At 41.6% G+C, this 26,423-nt stretch overlaps 1 protein-coding gene across 2 annotated transcripts in view; it reads right to left on the reverse strand.

Annotated features, from left to right (window-relative positions):
- Positions 1-26,423, reverse strand: part of LOC123749987 (tetratricopeptide repeat domain 30) — a 77,650-nt gene that overhangs the window by 33,310 nt on the left and 17,917 nt on the right. The window contains exons 2-4 of one of the 2 annotated variants that reach the window (XM_045732117.1): positions 21,668-21,733; positions 1,934-2,077; positions 288-479 (exon numbers count right to left, since the gene is read on the reverse strand). In XM_045732117.1, the coding sequence (XP_045588073.1) occupies positions 288-479; positions 1,934-2,077; positions 21,668-21,733 (402 nt within the window). The remainder of the gene's footprint in view (positions 1-287; positions 480-1,933; positions 2,078-21,667; positions 21,734-26,423) is intronic. The other variant, XM_069303399.1, reaches the window with a different exon arrangement.

The following is a 26,423-nucleotide window of genomic DNA, read 5'->3' on the forward strand; positions in this document are numbered from 1 at the left end:
AAGTTCTCCTAGGAACGGGAACTCTGCTAGCTCACAAGACAATCCAAGATGGGAAGGTGGCTGGTAGCAAGGCAAGATGTCGACCTTGGTGTTGCTGGTAGGGTGAATAATTCTGCCTTGACATGTATCTTACATGTATAGTCAGCAGGATGCCTGAGATGTGATGTGGCATGGTAGTCACTACAACTATGGGACTGAATGAGTGAAAGTTTTAAGGTTGAGAATGTTTGTACTACACTTTGCCCTACAAAATTCTGAATATTTAAGAGTAGATATCTTGAACTGACCTTATACAGCAGACATCCATGGTTGACTTCTGTGTCTGGGTCATCTGTGGGACATTGATCTACCAAGCTTTTGGCCCCTGGGAGGTCCTCTTCTCCATACTTGATGGCTGCCTGAAGCTTGGTAATGCGGCCAGCATACTCTGGTGCCTCTATCTGATGAGTCACTTTCATTGCCTCTTCATACAGACATGCCTAAAAAGAGATGTGTAGAGGCATTACAAAAAATTATCTGGCTTGCTTTATCAATAAATGATATAATTAAAATGTTCAAGACAATTTTAAAATAGAGTGGAACCTCGAGTGACAAGCGCCTCAATTTACAAGCATTTTGAATAACGAGCGCGCCGATCGCCGACAATTTGTCTCAATTGGCGAGCGGTCGTTTGATTAATGAGAAAACCACATGGTGTGTTCCCACTGCTTCTCGCACATTCTCAGACGCCTCCGTCGATGCAAATAAAATTTTTGTTTTGTTTAAAGATGCTAATGATGCTGGTATGTAAAAGGGTGACTGCTGTGATGTTGCAAAGCATTGACTTTTTTTGTAGAATAAAAATAAATGAAAAAATTTGAAAAAATAACAAATGTCAAAAAGGTTTATTCAGTGTTTGTCAGGTAGGCTGCTCCATTATTAATAAATAAATGAAAAATACAAAACAAATTGAACACATCTGAAACAAAGAAAGATTGTCATATTGGAGCATCCTACCTGACAAACACTGAACGAACCTTTATTACATTTGTCCGTTTTTCAAATTTGTTAATTTTTTTCTCATTTTTTTTTTTACAAAAATAGAGCAGCCTACCTGAAAAACACTGAACAAACCTTTTTGACACCTGTTCTTTTTTTCAAATTTTTTCATTTTTTTTTTTTAAGAAACATGGAGCAGCCTACCTGACAAACACCGAACCTTTTGCTATAAAAAATGAAAACAAAATTGAACAAATTTGAAAAACGGACAAATGTTATAACGGTTCATTCAGCGTATGTCAGGTAGGATGTTCCATTATTTAAAAAATTTAATATCATATTGATGTTTTTCGGTGGTGGAACGGATTATTTTTATTTCCAATATGTTAAATGGGGGAAATTTGTTTTGAAAGACGAGCATTTCACATGACGAGCACGGCGTCGGAATGGATTACATTGGTTATTCGAGGTACCACTGTATGTATATTCTACTTTACTAATTAACTTCTGCATGTAGTATAAGCACTGAGATAATTTTCTTTACTTGTATATGCTACTGTTTATGAAAGATGTTTTATGAATTGAATGTTACTCTAGCAAGACATCTGATAATTACAGCAGATGACACAGTGTACATAATCACCTGGTATAAGGCCTATGATGGAACACTGTACATAATCACCTGGTATAAGGCCTATGATGGAACACTGTACATAATCACCTGGTATAAGGCCTATGATGGAACACTGTACATAATCACCTGGTATAAGGCCTATGATGGAACACTGTACATAATCACCTGGTATAAGGCCTATGATGGAACACTGTACATAATCACCTGGTATAAGGCCTATGATGGAACGCTGTACATAATCACCTGGTATAAGGCCTATGAGGGAACACTGTACATAATCACCTGGTATAAGGCCTATGATGGAACGCTGTACATAATCACCTGGTATAAGGCCTGTGCATAGTACAAGCGATAGTCCTCAATCTCAGGAAAAATAATGGTGAGGTGTTCATAGCAGTTGGCAGCATTGACAAAGTCTTGCATGTAGAAGTAGCAGTAGGCCAGGAGAGACAATGCAGCACGTGACTGAAAGAATGCCAAGTAGTCCATGACCAGCATTACAAAATTTGGTACTCTGTGATGAATTACTCAACGAATTACAAAGCATGTTTTCATCCAACATACAGTAATGAAATAATGTCAGCCAGTACTACTGTTCATTAGACGTACACAGTGCAGTGCAGTAGTACGTATCACAGACCACAATGTTGGTCTGTACTTAAAATTGACATCTTAGAAAAAAAATGTGTGTTTTAAATTTCATATTTTTGTTTGTTAAAAACAAATTTATTGTACTTTATATATATACTGCAATTTATATATACGATGCTGTCTGAGTACTCTACTGGTAGCACTTTCTCTCTCTCTCTTGTACTGTTGTTCTCCATTATAACAAAAATCTCTGCAAGTCAAATGTGCTTTAATTTTACTCAATACTGTACTTTTATTTTGGTCATTAAAGTCCTTAAACCATGCAATACTGAAAAATTTACAAATGTTATATAATGGACTTTACTGATTAGATATGAAATTTCCCTTTAAGTAGATACTCCTGTGTACGTCTTCTTTTCTTCTGATAAGACAGGAATAATTTGACACTTTTCCACTAATAGGAGATAATTATTAAACAAAGCAGGTCCCTGATTCAAATTAGAATAAGACTCACAAAACTTTAAACAAAAGTTAATGAAATATCAAGTTAAGACTAACTAAAGCTAATTAACATTGTGGTAGGAGCAGTAAAGTCTCAAAGTCTATGAGCATTTTCACTATTAAAGCTTTATTATCCTCTCCTCTTCTATCGGCCCTTGGTGAGTGCTGCCAATATTGCAACTTTTTATAATGATAATAATTTATTTATAAAAATAGAGGGGTGAGATTGCAGTAGACGGTTAGTAGGTACAGTATTTGCATAATGTATTTTATAAAGCCACACATTATGCGCAGCATTTCAAATATAAATTAAAATTAAGATACAGTACTGTAATGAGTGTACAGTATTGGGTGTGACACTTTTGGGGTAATACTTAATGCAGTATTATAGTATATTAGATGTCGGCAAACGTACATAAGTGATTAATGAAATTTAGCAAATGATAAACAATCTTTTTATGTGATACCTGAAGACGAGGGGTATATATTACTTTACTCTTTGCTTCTGTAGCTTTAGTGTTAACTATAATAACAATACATTAACAGTATTTAATATTAACAACAGCAACAATCACAAATTGTCATAAGTAGCATGAATAAGCGTGTGACACTGATGTTACTTAATGAGGCAGATACATTAATATCTACATCATGTTAATTACATATTTGTTTATTTTTAAATTGGTTAAGCTTTAATAATGGAATTTTAATATTGTACTATAATAAGAAAACTGTCCTCAAATGTATCGTCGCCTTCATAAGTATTTTAATTAAAACAGTCTAAATTTAAACATTAGCCTCACTGTCCATGGAAGACCAGAAATATTGTATAATTTCTTGAAATTAGTAATGGTGTACTCTGAAAGTCAAGTTTTAGAAATCTAAAAGAAATATATAAAATAAGATATTTTTTATCAAAGCACAAAGTTTGTTATAATGTTTTTTGCTAGCTACAAGAAATGCCAACAATATAATTATTTCTGCATGCTAACATTTAACAAACCACTCTCAGTTGAAATGTAAAACAGAGGATTGCAAAGAACATTAGAGAAATTGGCACTTTACAAACATGTTGACTTTCTTGAAAACATGAAGAGCAAAGAAAAATTCATCACCAAGAGTGCATTACTGTACAACTTCACTCTTCAAGCATATACACACTAAAGGCAAGCATCATGTTGTCAAACTAAAGGATTATGACGGCATATTTCTCATGTGATAAATATCTTCATCCAGAGAATGTTTATATTATGCTAATTGTAACTTGCATCTAGGCTGCACAGTAATATTTATCCAGGTAAAGGCAGGCTGGAAGAGCATGAGAGAAGACACATGTCAGAGGAAGCACACCCCAACCAAAAACATGTTCCCGAGCAAAGGCAATCAAAGGAGGTAACAGTCATGAGGGGAGACTGAACCCATCTACGGGCCACTGGCTAGGAAAGGAGCACAGCCCCAAAGCTGCATAGCTGAGTCACAAACTCAAACACACAGGAGGGGAGTGAACTACTAAAAAGGTAAACAAGTGGGAGAGACAAAGTTACCAAGAACACCAGAAGAGAGTGCAAAGGTCCCCAAGCACTGGAAATATGTGGAAGCAACCCAAAGGTGCAGGGGCCCAAAAGGACAAGGGCCTAGAAAGCCAGACAAGTATTGCCAATAGAAAGAAGTGGTCCATACAACATACCAGAAGATAATTGTAGCCACCAAGTGGAACAAAGATCAGAGGAAACAGCAGGAACAACAATAAACAGACAATAAACATCACTGGTGCAAGAACTGAACCCTGTGGTACTCCACTTGTGACATTTCTCCATTCCGATACATTGCCTCTGATTTTTCTATCAGTCAGAAAATTTTTCATCCATGTTAGAAGCTTACCTGTCACCCCTCCAATATTTTCCAGTTTCCAGAACAACCTCTTATGTGGAACTCTGTCAAAAGCCTTTTTTAGGTCCAGATAGATGCAGTCAACCCAACCATCTCTTTCCTGTAATATCTCTGTGGCTCGATCATAGAAACTGAGTAAATTCGATACACAGGATCTTCCAGATCGAAAACCATACTGTCTGTTTGATATTATATCATTTCTCTCTAGGTGTTCTACCCATTTAGTTTTGATTAGTTTTTCCAATACTTTCACTATTACACTTGTCAATGATACAGGTCTATAATTGAGGGGGTCTTCCCTGCTGCCACTTTTGTAGATTGGAACTATGTTAGCCTGTTTCCACACGTCTGCTACGATTCCTGTACACAGGGATGCCTGAAAGATCAGGTGAAGTGGAATGCTGAGCTCAGATGCACATTCTCTCAGAACCCATGGTGAAACGCCATCTGGGCCAGCTGCTTTGTTCTTACCGAGCTCCTTGAGCATTTTTTCCACTTCGTCTCTAGTCACCTCTATGCGCTCTATGTTGTTCTCAGGAATTCTTATTGTATCTGGTTCCCTAAAGATTTCATTTTGTACACACACACTTTGGAACTTTTCATTTAGTGTTTCACACATTTCCTTTTCATCTTCCGTGAATCTATTTCCCATTTTCAACCTCTGAATATTATCCTTTACCTGCAATTTGTTGTTTATGAATTTATAGAATAGACCTGGTTCTGTTTTACATTTGTCTGCAATCCCTTTTTCAAAATTTCTTTCTGCCTCTCTCCTCACTGCCGTGTAGATGTTTCTCGCATCTTTGTATCGCTGGTATGTTTGGGGGTTCGGCCTCTTCCTGTATTGAATCCATTTTTGTGTCTTTTGGTCTCTAGCCCTCTCGCAATTTCTATTGAACCAATCCTGTTTCCTAGTTCTGCATCTCTGTTTTGGTATAAATTTTTTTGTGCCTTTATCATATATTTCACAAAACTTGACATACATCTCATTCACTTCCTTGCCTAGCATCAAGTCTGTCCAATTATACTCACTAAAAAAATTTCTAAGGTCACCATAATGTCCTCTCCTGAAGTCTGGTTTTCAACTGCTTCAACCTCCTTATTTTCTTCCAGCTTATAACGCATTGCATACTTTATTCCCAAAAAGACATGGTCACTTTTACCCAAGGGAGGAAGGTACTGAATGTCAAATATCTCTTCCTCCTTCCTGGTAAATATCAAATCTAGCATGGAGGGAACGTCCCCTTCCCTCATCCTCGTAGCTTGTTTAACATGTTGATACAAGAATGTTTCCAGGATGAGGTCTACAAATTTACAGGTCCAAAAATCTTCTGTTTTAGCTTCATATGCTTCCCAGTCTATGGATTTCAAGTTGAAGTCACCGACTATCAACAGTCGTGATCTATCGTTATCCGCTCTCGCTATAATCTCTCTCATTATTGTTATAAGACCTTCACGTTTACTATCTAGCTCCTCCTTTGACCATGTGCTGCTTGGCGGTGGACTATATGCATTTATTATCATTAGTTTATCATCCTCATGGCAGATCTCTAGTGCTATTATGTCAACTTCTTGTGGATTGGCAGTCATTATTTCCTTCACCTTTAGGTGTTCTTTTACCAGCACAGCAACGCCACCGCCTTTCCTAATTTTTCTGTCCCGTCTCCAAATTGAGTAGCCCCTTGGGAATATGACCTCATTTAAAATTACATCTTCAAGTTTTGTCTCCGTGAGTGCAACAATGTCTGGTGTCTGCAGCTGTATTACATCACTTAACTCCAGTATCTTCGATCTCACTCCATCTATGTTGGTGTATGCAATCTTCAGGAACTTGTTCCCCCTCTCCTTATTCTTCACTTCCCCTCTCTCTATTGATTTTGTTGGTTTGCCTTTATGTACCACTTTACTGGTTTGCCTACCCCTATCACTTTGTAGAAAAAAGAATTTATTTCTTCTTCATTCCTGCTCTCATTTAAATGTTTTGCCTCGGCGAGGTTCAGTTTCAGCTTCTCTCTATCTTCTTTTGAAAGATCTCGTCTTAACGACCACCCTTTCCCATCCTCATCACTTTGCAATTTTCTAGCATTCCTTAGTACTTCTTCCATCTGTTTGGCACCGTTTAGGGTGATCCTCAAAGGTCGATCTTTCCCTTTTACGTACCTGCCTATTCTCCTGTAGTCGCACACATTCTCTATGGTTGTAAGACCTTCCACGAGGCCAACAATTTTATCTACTATTTTAACTTCTTCTACAGCTCTTTCTGACCTAGATGTTATCGCCTTTTCTTTGCAGCCAAAAATAATCAGGGACTTACTCCGATCAACTGTGTTTTGCACCAACTTCGGGTTAGATGCCAATTCTTTTCTCACTTCCAGCCTAATGTTTGTTTTATCTTGGTTGCTGCAGTGTTTGACTTCCTTTACTGCTTCTATTTTTTCCTTCTCCTTGGCCACTTGTGCATAAGTGAGTTGCATATCTTTCTTGCACTGTTCTATTCCCTGTGTAACTTCCTCCATCTGTGCTGACAAAAGCTGTTTCTCCTGTTGAATTTCCTTGCCTAACCTATTGTAGTCATTTATGTTTAAATTTACTTTAACTTCTTCCAAAGCTATTTTTAAGAGTTTATTTTCTTCTTCCATGGCTTTGCAATTTGTTTCCAATTGAGTGAGTGAGTGTGTGTGTGTGTGTGTGTGTGTAATTACCTAAGTGTAATTACCTAAGTGAAGTTACAGGATGAGAGCTACGCTCGTGGTGTCCCGTCTTCCCAGCACTCTTTGTCATATAACGCTTTGAAACTACTGACGGTCTTGGCCTCCACCACCTTCTCACTTAACTTGTTCCAACCGTCTACCACTCTATTTGCGAAGGTGAATTTTCTTATATTTCTTCGGCATCTGTGTTTAGCTAGTTTAAATCTATGACCTCTTGTTCTTGAAATTCCAGGTCTCAGGAAGTCTTCCCTGTCGATTTTATCAATTCCTGTTACTATTTTGTATGTAGTGATCATATCACCTCTTTTTCTTCTGTCTTCTAGTTTTGGCATATTTAATGCTTCTAACCTCTCCTCGTAGCTCTTGCCCTTCAGTTCTGGGAGCCACTTAGTAGCATGTCTTTGCACCTTTTCCAGTTTTTTGATGTGCTTCTTAAGATATGGGCACCACACAACAGCTGCATATTCTAGCTTTGGCCTAACAAAAGTCATGAACAATTTCTTTAGTATATCGCCATCCATGTATTTAAATGCAATTCTGAAGTTAGAAAGCATAGCATAGGCTCCTTGCACAATATTCTTTATGTGGTCCTCAGGTGATAGTTTTCTATCTAGAACCACTCCTAGATCTCTTTCTTTATCAGAATTCTTTAAAGATTTCTCACATAATATATAGGTTGTGTGGGGTCTATGTTCTCCTATTCCACATTCCATAACATGACATTTATTAACATTAAATTCCATTTGCCAAGTGGTGCTCCATATACTTATTTTGTCCAGGTCTTCTTGAAGGGCATGACAGTCATCTAAATTTCTTATCCTTCCTATTATCTTAGCATCATCAGCAAACATGTTCATATAATTCTGTATACCAACTGGTAGATCATTTATGTACACAATAAACATCACTGGTGCAAGAACTGAACCCTGTGGTACTCCACTTGTGACATTTCTCCATTCTGATACATTGCCTCTGATTACTGCCCTCATTTTTCTATCAGTCAGAAAATTTTTCATCCATGATAGAAGCTTACCTGTCACCCCTCCAATATTTTCCAGTTTCCAGAACAACCTCTTATGTGGAACTCTGTCGAAAGCCTTTTTTAGGTCCAGATAGATGCAGTCAACCCAACCATCTCTTTCCTGTAATATCTCTGTGGCTCGATCATAGAAACTGAGTAAATTCGATACACAGGATCTTCCAGATCGAAAACCATACTGTCTGTCTGATATTATATCATTTCTCTCTAGGTGTTCTACCCATTTAGTTTTGATTAGTTTTTCCAATACTTTCACTATTACACTTGTCAATGATACAGGTCTATAATTGAGGGGGTCTTCCCTGCTGCCACTTTTGTAGATTGGAACTATGTTAGCCTGTTTCCACCCGTCTGCTACGATTCCTGTACACAGGGATGCCTGAAAGATCAGGTGAAGTGGAATGCTGAGCTCAGATGCACATTCTCTCAGAACCCATGGTGAAACGCCATCTGGGCCAGCTGCTTTGTTCTTACCAAGCTCCTTGAGCATTTTTTCCACTTCGTCTCTAGACACCTTTATGTGTTCTATGTTGTTCTCTGGAATTCTTATTGTATCTGGTTCCCTAAAGATTTCATTTTGTACAAACACACTTTGGAACTTTTCGTTTAGTGTTTCACACATTTCCTTTTCATCTTCCGTGAATCTATTTCCCATTTTCAACCTCTGAATATTATCCTTTACCTGCAATTTGTTGTTTATGAATTTATAGAATAGACCTGGTTCTGTTTTACATTTGTCCGCAATCCCTTTTTCAAAATTTCTTTCTGCCTCTCTCCTCACTGCCGTGTAGTTGTTTCTCGCATCTTTGTATCGCTGGTATGTTTGGGGGTTCGGCCTCTTCCTGTATTGATTCCATTTTTGTGTCTTTCGGTCTCTAGCCCTCTCGCAATTTCTATTGAACCAATCCTGTTTCCTAGTTCTGCATCTCTGTTTTGGTATAAATTTTTTTGTGCCTTTATCATATATTTCACAAAACTTGCCATACATCTCATTCACTTCCTTGCCTAGCATCAAGTCTGTCCAATTATACTCACTAAAAAAATTTCTAAGGTCACCATAATGTCCTCTCCTGAAGTCTGGTTTTTCAACTGCTTCAACCTCCTTATTTTCTTCCAGCTTATAACGCATTGCATACTTTATTCCCAAAAAGACATGGTCACTTTTACCCAAGGGAGGAAGGTACTGAATGTCAAATATCTCTTCCTCCTTCCTGGTAAATATCAAATCTAGCATGGAGGGAACGTCCCCTTCCCTCATCCTCGTAGCTTGTTTAACATGTTGATACAAGAATGTTTCCAGGATGAGGTCTACAAATTTACAGGTCCAAAAATCTTCTGTTTTAGCTTCATATGCTTCCCAGTCTATGGATTTCAAGTTGAAGTCACCGACTATCAACAGTCGTGATCTATCGTTATCCGCTCTCGCTATAATCTCTCTCATTATTGTTATAAGACCTTCACGTTTACTATCTAGCTCCTCCTTTGACCATGTGCTGCTTGGCGGTGGACTATATGCATTTATCATCATTAGTTTATCATCCTCATAGCAGATCTCTAGTGCTATTATGTCAACTTCTTGTGGATTGGCAGTCATTATTTCCTTCACCTTTAGGTGTTCTTTTACCAGCACAGCAACGCCACCGCCTTTCCTAATTTTTCTGTCCCGTCTCCAAATTGAGTAGCCCCTTGGGAATATGACCTCATTTAAAATTACATCTTCAAGTTTTGTCTCCGTGAGTGCAACAATGTCTGGTGTCTGCAGCTGTATTACATCACTTAACTCCAGTATCTTCGATCTCACTCCATCTATGTTGGTGTATGCAATCTTCAGGAACTTGTTCCCCCTCTCCTTATTCTTCACTCCCCCTCTCTCTATTGATTTTGTTGGTTTGCCTTTATGTACCACTTTACTGGTCTGCCTACCCCTATCACTTTGTAGAAAAAAGAATTTATTTCTTCTTCATTCCTGCTCTCATTTAAGGCACAACTCTCCTAAACACGAGAGTCAAGTATACAACTTTAGAACACTTTCCCACCAGGAGACTCGAACCCTAGCCAGCACAGAAGCCTTCCAGCAACTGGCATAACAGGTACGCCTTAACCCTCTCCACCACCTGCTCAGACCCTTAAAAGAGATGGTAATTTCGGAGTATTTAAATACAACAAAGATCACCACCTCCCAAGAGCACTAGAGCAAGTGACTCTCTACACTAGTACACTAGTGTAGAGAGTACTTGTCTAGTGACAAGTACACTAGAGTACTTGACTCTCGTGTTTAGGAGAGTTGTGCCTTAAGCATAGACACTGTGTCTTCCCATATTAACAGGGACTTGATGAAATTAACGTCTAAATGACCCCTCACTTGCTCTAGTGCTCTTGGGAGGTGGTGATCTTTGTTGTATTTAAATACTCCGAAATTACCATCTCTTTTAAGGGTCTGAGCAGGTGGTGGAGAGGGTTAAGGCGTACCTGTTATGCCAGTTGCTGGAAGGCTTCTGTGCTGGCTAGGGTTCGAGTCTCCTGGTGGGAAAGTGTTCTAAAGTTGTATACTTGACTCTCGTGTTTAGGAGAGTTGTGCCTCATATATATATATATATATATATATATATATATATATATATATATATATATATATATATATATATATATATATATATATATATATATATATAATATATATATATATATATACATATATATACACACACATACACACACACATAATAGCCCTCACAGAAACAAAGATCACGAAAACAATAACAAATGCAGTGTTCCCACAGGACTATTATGTTATGCGGAAAGAGAGGGAAGGAAGAGGTGGGGGTGGTGTAGCTCTGCTGGTAAGAAAAGGCTGGGATTTTGAGGAGATGGATATTCAGGGCTGTGAAGGTTTCAGTGACTACATAGCAGGTACTGTAACAAATGGAGGGAAAAAAATTATAGTCGCAGTCATATATAATCCACCACCAAATGACAGAAGACCTAGACAGGAATATGATAGAAACAACATGGCCACCATTAACATAATAGAAAGAGCAGCTTCTGTTGCTAGCAGGAATGGATCTGGACTACTAATTATGGGAGACTTCAACCATGGGAAGATAGATTGGAAGAACAGAGACCCGCATGGAGGACCAGAAACATGGAGAGCTAAGCTGCTGGACGTGGCAACAAGAAACTTTCTAAGCCAGCATACCAAAGAGCCAACAAGAATGAGAGGAGAAGATGAACCAGCAATGCTTGATTTGATATTTACCCTAAATGAATGGGATATAAGGGAAGTTAAGATGGAAGCGCCCTTGGGAATGAGTGACCACAGTGTATTGAACTTTGAGTACCTGGTAGAGCTAGGACTTATCTCCCCCCAAAAAGAACTAGGAATCAAAAGGCTGGCATACCGAAAGGGGAATTATGAACAGATGAGAAGTTTCCTAAGTGAAATACCTTGGGACACAGACCTCAGAGACAAGTCTGTACAGGGTATGATGGACTATGTTACCCAAAAGTGTCAGGAGGCAGTAAACAGGTTCATCCCGGCCCAAAGGGAAAAATCCGAGAAGCAACAGAAGAATCCATGGTATAATAGGGCATGTATGGAAGCGAAGAAACTGAACAAAAAGGCGTGGAGGAACTTCCGGAATAACAGAACACCAGAAAGCAGGGAGAGATACCAGAGAACCAGGAATGAGTACGTCAGGGTGAGAAGAGAAGCAGAGAAAAATTTTGAAAATGATATAGCAAACAAAGCCAAGACCGAACCAAAGCTACTCCACAGTCACATCAGAAGGAAAACAACAGTGAAAGAACAGGTATTGAAACTTAGAACAGGCGAGGACAGGTATACAGAGAATGACAGAGAGGTGTGTGAGGAACTCAACAAGAGGTTCCAGGAGGTCTTCACAATAGAACAGGGTGAGGTCACTGTGCTAGGAGAAAGGGAGGTAAACCAGGCGGCCTTGGAGGAGTTCGAAATTACGAGAGAGGAGGTCAAGAGACACCTGCTGGATCTGGATGTTAGAAAGGCGGTTGGTCCAGATGGGATCTCACCATGGGTACTGAAAGAGTGTGCAGAGGCACTTTGCTTGCCACTCTCCATAGTGTATAGTAAATCACTAGAGACGGGAGACCTACCAGAAATATGGAAGACGGCGAATGTGGTCCCAATATACAAAAAGGGCGACAGACAAGAGGCACTGAACTACAGGCCAGTGTCCTTGACTTGTATACCATGCAAGGTGATGGAGAAGATCGTGAGAAAAAACCTGGTAACACATCTGGAGAGAAGGGACTTCGTGACAAATCGCCAACATGGATTCAGGGAGGGTAAATCTTGCCTTACAGGCTTGATAGAATTCTACGATCAGGTGACACAGATTAAGCAAGAAAGAGAGGGCTGGGCGGACTGCATTTTCTTGGATTGTCGGAAAGCCTTTGACACAGTACCGCATAAGAGGCTGGTACATAAGCTGGAGAGACAGGCAGGTGTAGCTGGTAAGGTGCTCCAGTGGATAAGGGAGTATTTAAGCAATAGGAAGCAGAGAGTTACGGTGAGGGGTGAGACCTCCGATTGGCGTGAAGTCACCAGTGGAATCCCACAGGGCTCTGTACTCGGTCCTATCTTGTTTCTGATATATGTAAATGATCTCCCGGAGGGTATCGATTCATTTCTCTCAATGTTTGCGGACGATGCTAAAATTATGAGAAGGATTAAAACAGAAGAGGACTGTTTGAGGCTTCAAGAAGACCTAGACAAGCTGAAGGAATGGTCGAACAAATGGTTGTTAGAGTTTAACCCAACCAAATGTAATGTAATGAAGATAGGTGTAGGGAGCAGGAGGCCAGATACAAGGTATCATCTGGGAGAGGAAATTCTTCAGGAGTCAGAGAAGGAAAAAGACTTGGGGGTTGATATCACGCCAGACCTGTCTCCTGCAGCACATATCAAGCGGATAACATCAGCGGCATATGCCAGGCTGGCCAACATACGAACGGCATTCAGAAACTTGTGTAAAGAATCATTCAGAACTTTGTATACCACATATGTCAGGCCAATCCTGGAGTATGCAGCCCCAGCATGGAGTCCATATCTAGTCAAGGATAAGACTAAACTGGAAAAGGTTCAAAGGTTTGCCACCAGACTAGTACCCGAGCTGAGAGGTATGAGCTACGAGGAGAGACTACGGGAATTAAACCTCACTTCGCTGGAAGACAGAAGAGTTAGGGGGGACATGATCACCACATTCAAGATTCTGAAGGGGATTGATAGGGTAGATAAAGACAGTCTATTTAACACAAGGGGAACACGCACAAGGGGACACAGGTGGAAACTGAGTGCCCAAATGAGCCACAGAGATATTAGAAAGAACTTTTTTAGTGTCAGAGTGGTTGACAAATGGAATGCATTAGGGGGTGATGTGGTGGAGGCTCACTCCATACACAGTTTCAAGTGTAGATATGACAGAGCCCAATAGGCTCAGGAATCTGTACACCTGTTGATTGACGGTTGAGAGGCGGGACCAAAGAGCCAGAGCTCAACCCCCGCAAACACAACTAGGTGAGTACAACTAGGTGAGTACACACAGTATATATAAAGGACACAGCAGATACACTTCTCGAGGCAAAATGTCATGAAGACAATGAGAGCAAGAGGATATAACCCATCAGCACTAAACCTGGCACTTACCCTAAAAGAGGCAAAGAACTAAATTAAATTTGACCATACACACATTGCATTAATTTGTATATCAAATATTTGCATATGACATGTTGTATTGTATGATGTTAAGCTTTGGCAGATTAAGAGATAAAGTATATCCAGTTTGATGTGTGCAAAATATGGTATCCCATCACATACTGTAGTATGCTGGCCTCCAAATCCGCCATACTAAAACAGTGAGAGCACCCCTCCTTCTCGACTTGTAGGTGCTCAAAAGTCCACACTACTATTACTGTACAGTACTACTATTACTACTACTACTACTGTAGTGTAATTGTCAACCCTAAAAAGCTGCAACATACTAGTGATCCTATAAAAGTTAGAACAGTTTAAAAAATCACTAATGAAATGTTCACATGAAGAGTTTGTGAACACTTGTAAAAGTAACAAAATAAAAAAAGATGAAAAAAGTTATATTAAGAACATAAGCCCAGTTTTCAGTTCAACAAATCATGAACATCCACCGACTTGATTACACTTGTATACAAGTACTGAACAACACACCAACTTAGAGAAATGCACTCTTAGTCAGCAGAAATATTCAAGACATACAGTATATATATATACATATATAAAATGCCTCAATTGGGAAATAATTAATTTCAATATACCTCAGGCATAATTTGAGGACACTGTGCACACTGCATTCTGTATTATGTTTCATGCTGTGTGTATTATGGATGAGAAAGGTGCAATCATGCAGAACTTTGCAAACTATAGTTACAGGAATGTAATATAATCTGAGTTACACTTACTGTCATCTTGTAGAGGGAACAAGACAACGTGGTCCACCAGATCCACACACATATATGTATATGTAATAGTGAGAATCAAAATATGGCCTTTTGACAATATGTACAATGATATCACATTAATGCGATGTAACAATGAGAAGTTCAGAAGGAACCATGGGGAGGATTTGAACCCACTTACTTGGTAATCCCAGGCAAACTACTGGACCATAAACCAGAGTGCATAGTGGGGAAGGAGGGGGGGGGGCAAATGTGTGAAACCCTGCCTGAGCTTCAGTTGGAAGCCTCAGGACTACTAGAGGATTCAGTGGAATCCAAGGTTGCATTGTTTTTTTTTTCCATATCGTGATGTAGTGGTCTAAGGGAGTTTGTGCGTACCAAGTGAGCGGGTTCTAATCCTCATGACTGACTGATTTCTATTATATTTATATTTATGTTTATATATATATATATATATATATATATATATATATATATATATATATATATATATATATATATATATATATATATATATATATATGTCGTACCTAGTAGCCAGAACTCACTTCTCAGCCTACTATGCAAGGCCCGATTTGCCTAATAAGCCAAGTTTTCATGAATTAATTGTTTTTCGACTACCTAACCTACCTAACCTAACCTAACCTAACTTTTTCGACTACCTAACCTAACCTAAAAAGATAGGTTAGGTTAGGTTAGGTAGGGTTGGTTAGGTTCGGTCATATATCTACTTTAATTTTATCTCCAATAAAAAACAATTGACCTCATACATAATGAAATGGGTAGCTTTATCATTTCATAAGAAAAGAAATAGAGAAAATATATTAATTCAGGAAAACTTGGCTTATTAGGCAAATCGGGCCTTGCATAGTAGGCTGAGAAGTGAGTTCTGGCTACTAGGTACGACATATATATATATATATATATATATATATATATATATATATATATATATATATATATATATATATATATATATATATATATATATATATATATATATATATATATATATGTCGTACCTAGTAGCCAGAACTCACTTCTCAGCCTACTATTCAAGGCCCGATTTGCCTAATAAGCCAAGTTTTCCTGAATTAATATATTTACTATAATTTTTTCTTATGAAATGATAAAACAACCCTTTTCTCTATGTATGAGGTCAATTTGTTTTTATTGGAGTTAAAATTAACGTAGATATATGACCGAACCTAACCAACCCTACCTAACCTAACCTAACCTATATTTATAGGTAAGGTTAGGTTAGGTAGCCAAAAAAGCTAGGTTAGGTTAGGTTAGGTAGGTTAGGTAGACGAAAAAACATTAATTCATGAAAACTTGGCTTATTAGGCAAATCGGGCCTTGAATAGTAGGCTGAGAAGTGCGTTCTGGCTATTAGGTACGACATATATATATATATATATATATATATATATATATATATATATATGTCGTACCTAGTAGCCAGAACGCACTTCTCAGCCTACTATGCAAGGCTCGATTTGCCTAATAAGCCTAGTTTTCATGAAATAATTGTTTTTCGACTACCTAACCTACCTAACCTAACCTAACCTAACTTTTTCGGCTACCTAACCTAACCTAACCTATAAAGATAGGTTAGGTTAGGTTAGGTAGGGTTGGTTAGGTTCGGTCATATATCTACGTTAATTTTAACTCAAATGAAAAAAAATGACCTCATACATAATGAAATGGGTAGCTTTATCATTTCATAAGAAAAAAATTAGAGAAAATCTATTAATTCAGGAAAACTTGGTTTATTAGGCAAATCGGGCCTTGCATAGTAGGCTGAGAAGTGAGTTCTGGCTACTAGGTACGACATATATATATATATATATATATATATATATATATATATATATATATATATATATATATGTTGTACCAGTAGCCAGAATGCAATACTCAGCCTACTATGCTAGGTTCGATTTGCCTAATAAGCCAGGTTTTTCCTGAATATATATATTTTTAAATTTTTTTCTTATGAAATGATAAATCTATCCATTTCACTATGTATGAGTCAATTGTTTTTAATTTGATTTAAAACTAACGTAGATATATGAACAAACCTAACCAACCCTACCTAACCTAACCTAACCTATCTTAACCTAACCAAAACTAACATAACTAAGTCAATAATTTATGCTCCTAATATAATATAATAATAATATCTCAAATAAACCAATTGGAAATTTTATTTTGAAAATAAAGAAAATCACTCAGCCTATTAGGCAAATTGAGCCCAGCACAGTAGGCTGAGAAGTGCGTTCTGACTACTAGGTACGACATTTATTTATATATATATATAACCTATATATACATATACAGTATATACTCATGATCTTAACCAGGACCAACGAGACCTCTTGAATGTTGGCCTAATAAACTGTCAGTTCATAACAAGACCTAAGAAGCATCAAAAACGCTTTGAAATCGAAATGCTTCTGGACGACATCCACAAGTTAGAAGACAACAAAAAAGTCATCACCACTGACACACTTCAGGCTGAACTACTAACAAATGCAGGACAAAAACGAGGAACATACTCATCTACAATCTTAACCACACGACTCAAAGAAGCCGCAAAACAACAACAAAATCTGAAAGATGTAACAATAAGAAAAGCCGACAAGACAGCAGCATATGTATTGATTCCTACCCAAGAATACATGAACAAAATTAGCGACATCCTTAGTGATGACACCAAATTTCAATGAATCACGAGGAATCCTACGGAAGACCTTAAACGCAAAGTGAACAAAACTATTACTGCAATCAACACAAAGAAAGGTAGTGTTCATTTCACTAAACTCCAAGGCGACTATGGCTTAGGATATGCCTATGGCAATGTTAAGACACAAACCAGGTAATCCACTATGCCCAATAATCAGCCAAATACCAACTCCAACCTATCACCTGGCAAAAAGGCTTAATGAATTCCTAACTCCATACACTCCAAGCAACTACAATCTACAATCATCAGCAGATTTTCTAAAATTAATCAAAACTACACAGCCTGATGGAATCATTGCTTCCCTGGATGTCAAATCCCTATTTACCAACGTCCCAGTCGACACAACCATAGAAATGATACTGGACAGAGTATACAGAGACAAGAGCACCCCCAAATTAGACATACCCGAGCCACACTTGAAGAGTCTTCTCGAGGCATGTACAAAAGAAGTTCCTTTCATCAGTCCACAAGGGGACATGTATCTACATATAGATGGAGTAGCAATAGGCTCTCCCTTAGGAGTGTTATTTGCTAATTTTTATATGGGAACCATCGAAGATAGAGTCTTCAGTAGTAGACAAAAACCAACTGTATACTGCCGTTATGTAGATGACATATTTGTCATAGTAAAAGACTCAGATGAACTAATTGATCTAAAAAGTCATCTAGAGAGTCAGTACTCCGATTTACACATGAAAATAGTGAAAATAACAGTCTGCCATTCTTGGATCTACTAATAACAAAAACAGGAACCCTCTTTAATCACCAATGTATATACTAAGCCTACCAACATAGGATTATGCCTGAACGGTAGAAGTGAGTGCCCCCAAGGATACAAAGTAAGTGTTCTCAATGCTTATATTCGTCGAGCGCTTACCCACTGCTCCGAATGGAGCAACGTGGGTAGCGTTCAGAGAGTTTGAAAGAATAACTCAGGTATTGGTGAACAATCGATATAGCAACACGGAAATAAATGCTGCTATAAGAAGACACTTGGACTGATGGTACAATCCTGAACCTAGAACAGAAACCACAATACCTCCAATAAAATTATATTACAAATCAACCATGCACAGTGAACATAAAAAAGAAGAAAGAGTAATGAAAGAAATAATCCGTAAAGGAGTAAAAAGCATTACTCCTAACCAAAACATAGACCTGATCATATTCTACAAAACAAAGAAGACTACCGACCTCCTTATCAAAAACAGCCCGAAGCCGATGGAGAACCCTTTACAGCAGTCAAACGTTGTATACATGTACACCTGCCCCCCATGAAGGATGTAACCTTCAATCTAAGTACAGTACATAGGTTTGACATCGACCAAGCTGACGAGGCAGTTGACCTGTCATCTTCAATCAGGTGCCCCCAAAAATCACATGAGACAAGCTCATGACATCACCCTAACAAGAGAGATGTTGAAAAAAAACACTAGTATAATAGACAAAACCAAGATGTAAGAAGATTATGTAACGGTTCTATTGTTACGTAGAGTATGGTGACTTGGGATAATCCACTCACTACAATTACAAATTCTAGAGGCAATCCACATAAAAATATAACAACCCACCATAAATACTCAAATTCCAGAACTATTCATGTTACCCACCATGAGAGTAAGAACTAGACCAGAACGTGAAGATGACAACATAGAAGACACTGCTCAACATGCCACGCCCACTACACCTGATTAATCTTTGTACATGCTTCGTCTCAATTTATGTCCCCTATCCTTCCCCCATTTATGGCCTATTCTCTCTTTACGATGTACTCCTCACTTTTTTGTTCTATGCACCTGACCACTTAAACCACTGTACTGCACAGAGCACCTAAGGAACTCTGAGAGTTGTGCTTTTTTCTTTAATTAGGCTATATTTTAATGTTTTTTAATGTTTTCATCGCTCTTTATGTTTTGAAACAAAAATGGTTGAATTTGGAAACATTTTGACATTAACTTCACCTGAACATTTATAAAAACAACAAAAATATGTCCTTGACAATTGCACTATGAAGTTTTGCAGAAACCAGGTGCGCAGTGCAGTGGTTAATTATATAAATCCAATATGCCTAGCACTGTCCCTTCACTTGAGAATGAACCATGTAGGTTTGAAACATGTAAATTTATAACAAGTGTATTATATTCTAATGTTAATTATTTCTTTTTCTTCAACTCAAACAAAGATGACATATGGAGAAATACTCTTCCAATTAAACCAAGATGCAAGAGCACTATTCAGAGGAATAGAAGCCCTAAACAAGAAAATAATAATGTACAGTAACATAGGAAGCTAAGATAACACGTTGGCTAACCTTCACTGACAACATGCTAGATAAATAGTCATATAATATATACAGTAACATAGGAAGCTAAAGGAACATGTAGGATAACCTTCACTGACAACATGCTAGATAAATAGTCATATAATATATACAGTAACATAGGAAGCTAAAGGAACATGTAGGATAACCTTCACTGACAACATGCTAGATAAATAGTCATATAATATATACAGTAACATAGGAAGCTAAAGGAACATGTAGGATAACCTTCACTGACAACATGCTAGATAAACAATCATATAACGTGCATGAACATAGGAAGCTAAATTATATTATCAAAGCTGTTAATTTTACCCAGAATATATCTCTGTTATGATGCTTATGAATTTAATAAGTGCATTATATTTACATAATTTCAAAATGCAATTTCTTGGAAAATGTAAACATTTTAAAATTAAGATTTAAATGTTATCAATATTACTCCATTTTCAATAACTATTTATTTCCTTGATATGTTAAATTCAAGCTACTAGGCAAAAGTTAGTTGGGAACCGAGATATTATCCTAAAATTACATATTAGCAAAATATGTTTGAAACCATTGCAAAAGCATACAAAAAACTGGCATTGAATGTACAGTACAGTACTGTAATGAAATCCCACTTTCTGATAGAGCCCTGATGACTCTCCAAAGCTGGGTCACATCAGCCACCAAAGTCCTATTTGGCCTACCAGGAACCAGAGCCATAATCTGGTCCCCCTCGCAGAGGTGTGAGGAGCAGGGGATTATCATCATCACATCTCATAGGGAGGGAGGGAGGGGAAATTATTAGGGGAAAGCACCAAACCATTACAACTACAGTATATAGCACTTGGAAGGGGTCAGGATAAGGATTTGGGATGGGATGGGGAAAAGAAATGGTGCCCCAACCACCTGGACAATCAGGGATTGAACGCCGACCTGCATGAAGCAAGATTGTCCCTCTACTGTCCAACCCAAGTGGTTGGGCACGCCTGGCAGGGAAAGAATCCATAAAGTAAACAAAGCTTAACATACAACTGCATGGCTCATAGAAAAGGAAGATTGAAACTCCCAAATGATTTCACAAACAATTCATTCCAAACAAGTAGTTCAGTCGAAACTAGTTTGAACCTGTTAATACCAATGGTCACTGCCATGTGGCCCAGAGCCTCCAGCCAACAGCCAGCCCCCTAGGTCAGTCCGGAGCTGATGCCCAATGAACTGACAAACTGACGAACCTGGTAGCGAGGAGTCATGGAGTCATCAGGGCTTCATTCAGAAGCCGATCCAACACCAGATAGTGACAACACTGCAAGTGGAGCAGAACCATAGGATGCATGGAAAGAGATGCAAACTGGGAATCTGCAAGAATCCAAACACAAAACAGACAAGATGCCTCCCCACAACGCCGTCAAAGGGGTGACCCACAGAAAGGTTCAGCACGAAGAATGATAAGTGGTGCCATCCTTCCATAACACAGAGGAGCAACGACAAGCAGAAAAGGCAGGCATCAAAGGAAGTACAAGGACCCGAGACTGCTGAGGACCTACATCAACCCATGGCGAGTCAGGCCTTATCTCTACTACACTGCCTCTGTGTAGGAGTGTCATGATAATTCCATGCTCCTTGTGCTTCAGTGAGGGGGGGACTAGGTTCTGGCTCATGTTCCTGGTAGGCAACAGGACCCAGTAGTGGGAAACCATCTCAGCGAAATAACTTTAGGGAGCCACCAGAGACTCCTCCCCAAAAATTCAGTTTGCTCCCAAACAAAAATACATTTTTCCAAAAGCACAAGTTGACTTACACTTGGGTAAGACTCTATAATATGATTCAGTATTTGTACAGCCTCACTGTAGCGCTGCTCCTTAATCTGTAAAGAAGAGAAATAAATAGGTTAGCATGATGACCCAGTTCAATATTAAAAGAATTATCGATTCAAACAAATACAGTGGCACCTCGACTTATGATAATTTCGAGTTACGATATAAATTTGATCGAAAACTGCGACTCGACTTATGATAGTGTCGTCGACTAACGATATTTGTTGATACACATTCAGGTCAACTGAGCGCATGGTTCCCGGTTGCGCGGGCCGACCTGCTTCAGTTTACTAGAGCCGCCTGCTAGGTGATGATCACGCTTATAAGAAATTCCATTTTTGTGGTGATTTTTTGCTTTTTGAACATAAAACTGATTATTATATATCGTGCCATGGGTCCCAAGAAAGTCTGTGGTAAAGTTCAACATATGAAAACCCATGTAAGGATGACCATAGAGCAAAAACAAGAAATCATTCGTAAATATGAAGATGGTGTGCGAGTTGCTGAACTAGTTCGGCAGTACAACAAATCTCAGTCAACGATATCCACAATACTTGCTAAGAAAAAGGACATTATGAGTGCTAAGGTAGCAAAAAGTGCATCAATAATCACGAAACATAGAACACAAACACTTGAGGATGTTGAACAGTTATTAATTTGGATATACAACAAGGAGTTAGCATGTGATAAGTGTTTCAGAGGCCATCATTTGTGAAAAGGCAAGAAAATTGCATGAAGATCTTATAAAGAAAACCCCTGGAACGAGTGATGCAGAAGTGAAAGAGTTTAAGGCGAGCAAGGGATGGTTTGAGAAATTTAGAGAAAGAAGTGGCATTCATAGTGTTGTGAGGCATGGGGAGGGTGCCAGCCTCAGACAATCCAGCGACTGAAAGATTTATTGGCAAATTTAAAGACTTTGTGCAGTGTGAGGCATACCTACCACAACAAGTGTTTAATTGTGACAAAAAACCAGCGTTGAATGTAATGAAACGCCATTTTCTGGGTGAGTCCCGGAGGCTCCCCGGAGCTATCCCAGGCTGATATGCTAATGTCAGACTTTGGCATCAGTCATGTGTATGGAGTTCTTAGGCCTACCGGGGACCACGGCCAGAACCGGGCCCCCTCAGAGAGGCATGGGGAGCAATGGCCTATAGAAGCCCCCGTGTAGTTGGAAGCATTCTATGTCTGCCATCGACCGGAACAGGCACCCAGAAAGGTAAGCGCCCCAAAACAAACCCCTATTCTGGTTAAAATTGCTACCTAATACCGAACTAGTGGATAGAACTCCCCAACCGAAAACAAGCAAATTAGTGTGACGTCACACACTGCCGCGCCGCTGTCTGCGCAGCTCCCCCCTCCCCGGGAGGGGGAAGGGGGAGCCCCAGACCCCCCGCGCCGGCTACCCACACCTCAGTTCTTGAGGCTGGATGTCAAAAACGCGAAAAAACCGCCGACCGGAGGGAGGGAGGGATGCCGGGGAGCCTCCGGGACTCACCCAGAAAATGGCGTTTCATTACATTCAACGCTGGTTTTCTGGGGGGAGCCCCGTCGGCTCCCCGGAGCTAACTACCCACAGACAGAAAAAGAGGGACTTACCCGGCAGGCGGTCGTCGCTCACCCCTCAACTCGAAGCCGAGACAACTGGCTGCAACCGCCGACCCAAAGCAACACAGGCCCGACGAGGGCCAGGGACATTCACAAGGTAACGAGCAGCCAGGACCCTGTTCGACCGCCAAAATCCCCGCGCCCGAATATCAGACCAAGACATATTCCCAAAGACGGCAGCAAGAGCCGCGAACTTACGAACGTCATGGGCACGGGGATAGACCGCAGGCTGGCTAGACCTAATAACCCTGCGGACGACCTGAGAGACCCGAACCCGCGAACAGGGAAGAAGGGAAACCGGATCAACCCACAGCGCGTCCCCGGACACAGAAGCTGTGGCGCGCAAATAACGGCGAAGCGCCGCAACCGGACACAAAACATGATGCACCCCCGGCCTGACCAACCAAGCATCAACCACCCATGGACCCCTCCGGAACGCAGCAGTCTCATTCTTCGCCAGAAAAGAAGGAGACGGCTGCAAACGAACAAAACTATCACCACGACCAAAAGAGCAGAAACCCCTGCGCCGGAGGAGAGCATGAAGCTCCCCTACCCGACCCCCAGAGGCCAAAGCCAACAAGAAAAGTGCCTTGGAAAAACAATCCTGGACCGAAGGGGCCACAACGAAACGAGGAGATGAAAGGAAAGCGAGCACTCTGTCCAAAGACCAGGACGGCTCAGGCGACGCATGAGCAGGCCGGAGGTGAAACAATGCACGAGACAGCTTGCGAAACGGCGCAGACGTAACATCGATACCGAAAGCAAGCTGAAGCGGCTCCGCCAGCGCCGCACGATACGAAGCGACAGTGTTAGGCATAAGATGACGGTCCTGAAACAACCACGAGAGGAAGGACAAGACCACCCGAACAGACAAGGAGCTAACACGACGAAGACGCAAAAAGAAACGGAAGGACCGCCAGGAAACTTCATACTGCCGCCGAGAAGAAGCCCTCAGGTGGGACACCAACAAGGAGGCCACCTGATCACCATAGAGATGATGATAGACTCGAGTCAAAAAAACCATACGCAAAGACTCGAGGAGAAGATCGAACCAGCTACGTGACGTACCGGCCCGATCTGCTGAAAGAGGCGGAGCCGCGGGAAAACCCTCGGGTTCGGACACCGAGCAACCAGCGCCTGAAACCAAGGCTGGGCCGGCCACCAAGGGGCCAGAAGTACAACTCTCCCCCGGTAAGTCTCTAAGCGAGTCAGGACCTGGAGCAACAGCCGAACCGGGGGAAAGAGGTACAGGAACCCCCACCTCGACCAGTCGAGCCGAAAGGCATCGACCCCGACGGCCTCGCAATCGGGGAAGGGCGCCGCATAAACGAGAAGACGCCGCGACCACGCCGACGCGAAGAGGTCCACCTCGGGGCGCCCGAACGTCTGGCAAAGCCAACGGAAGGACTCGTCGTCGACCGTCCACTCCGTGGAGAGGGGAACGAAGCGAGACAGGGCGTCGGCCAAGACGTTGGACACGCCCCGTACGTGAACTGCCAGGAGAGCCAAACCCCGAGAACTCAGCAGACGAGTCACCCGAAGCGACCAACCCCAAAGAGACAAGGACCGCATCGAACCCCCGCGGTTCAGGCAATGAACCACCGGAGAGCAGTCCGAATGGAGCCGAATCGTCGATCCGCGGGCCACCCGAATCCTCCCCAGAGCAAACCACACTGCCGCGAACTCCCGCACCGTACTGTGAGCTCGACGGAAGGACGGATCCCAACGCCCCTGGCCGGCCTGGTGAGCACTGGTCACAAAACCCCAGCCGAGAGACGACGCATCCGTGTACACATCGAGCGAGGGCTCGGGTAGGCGCCAAGGCACTGAACCCCGAAAAACCCGAAGAGGAAGCCGGTGACGCAGCAACCGACGCAAGTCCCCCGGGGGTCGAACTCTGCGATCGCGAGAGAGGCGGAAGGGGGAACCCCGAAGGAACCAGAACAGCCGTCGAAGCCAAACCCGACCCGGCGGGTAGACCACCATCGCGAAGTTCAGGCTCCCGCACAGCCCCTCGAGCAACCGCCGGGTGACCCGAGGGCCCTCCAGAAACAGACGAAGGCGGGACCGCAGCCGCAGGAGAGACTCCGGAGGGAGAGACAAGGAGGCGGTCCGAGAGTCCCACACGAGACCCAGCCAAGTCCGAACCTGAGAGGGAACCAGATGGGACTTCCTCCAGTTCACCAAGAACCCGAACCCGGCGAGCTGGGAAAGAACCAAATCCCTGGCTAGCAAGCAAGCTGACTGGCTGGGAGCCCAAACCAGCCAGTCGTCGAGGTAGGCCAACACCCGAACACCTAGGAGACGCAAACGAGCCACCACAACCCGTGTAAGGCGTGTGAACACGCGAGGTGCCAGGTTCAACCCGAACGGGAGACAACGAAAGCGGTAACTCAGACGCCCCACTACAAAACCGAGCCAGTCCCTGAACCGCGGATGAATCGGGACATGCCAATAAGCGTCCCGGAGGTCCAGGGACACCATCCAAGCACCCGGCTCCAAGAGGAGCCGAACCTGAGACAGCGTAGTCATCCGAAAGGAGGGGCAATGAACCCAGGGGTTCAGACGGGACAAGTCCAGAATGAACCGCAGGTCCGCGCAGTACCGTTTCGGAACCGGAAACAGACGGGAAACCCATCTGAGGGACGACGTCGTTTCGACGACGCCCAAGCGTACCCACTCCAAGACGACTCGACAGAGCGCAGGGGAAGAAGCCTGCCCCGCCAGCCCCGACCCCCCAAAGGGGGGAGGGGCCACCCAACGCCACCGCAGGCCGCGAGACACGACCCGAAAGGCCCACGAATCGTGGGACCAGGCGCGGGCGAACAGCGCAAGCCGCCCCCCCATCGCCCCGTCAAAGGGGCAAACCGCGAAAGGGCCGGCGACCCTTACGAGACCCAGAACCCCGCACAGCGCGAACACCGCGCCGACCAGACGAGGGAGGGTCCGCAGGAGGAGCCAACCCCAAACCTGACACCAGAGGCCTACCACGACGAGAGGAACCCCGAGCCCTGGCACGACCTTTCCGGGAAGACCCACCCCGGGACCCCCGGAAAACCAACAAGTCCGACATCGGACGACAAGCCGCCGACGCAGCCTGAATAAACTGCGCCACGGCCGACTCCCCAAACAGGA

Source organism: Procambarus clarkii, chromosome 50 (assembly GCF_040958095.1).
Source record: "Procambarus clarkii isolate CNS0578487 chromosome 50, FALCON_Pclarkii_2.0, whole genome shotgun sequence".
Lineage (NCBI taxonomy): Eukaryota > Metazoa > Arthropoda > Malacostraca > Decapoda > Cambaridae > Procambarus > Procambarus clarkii.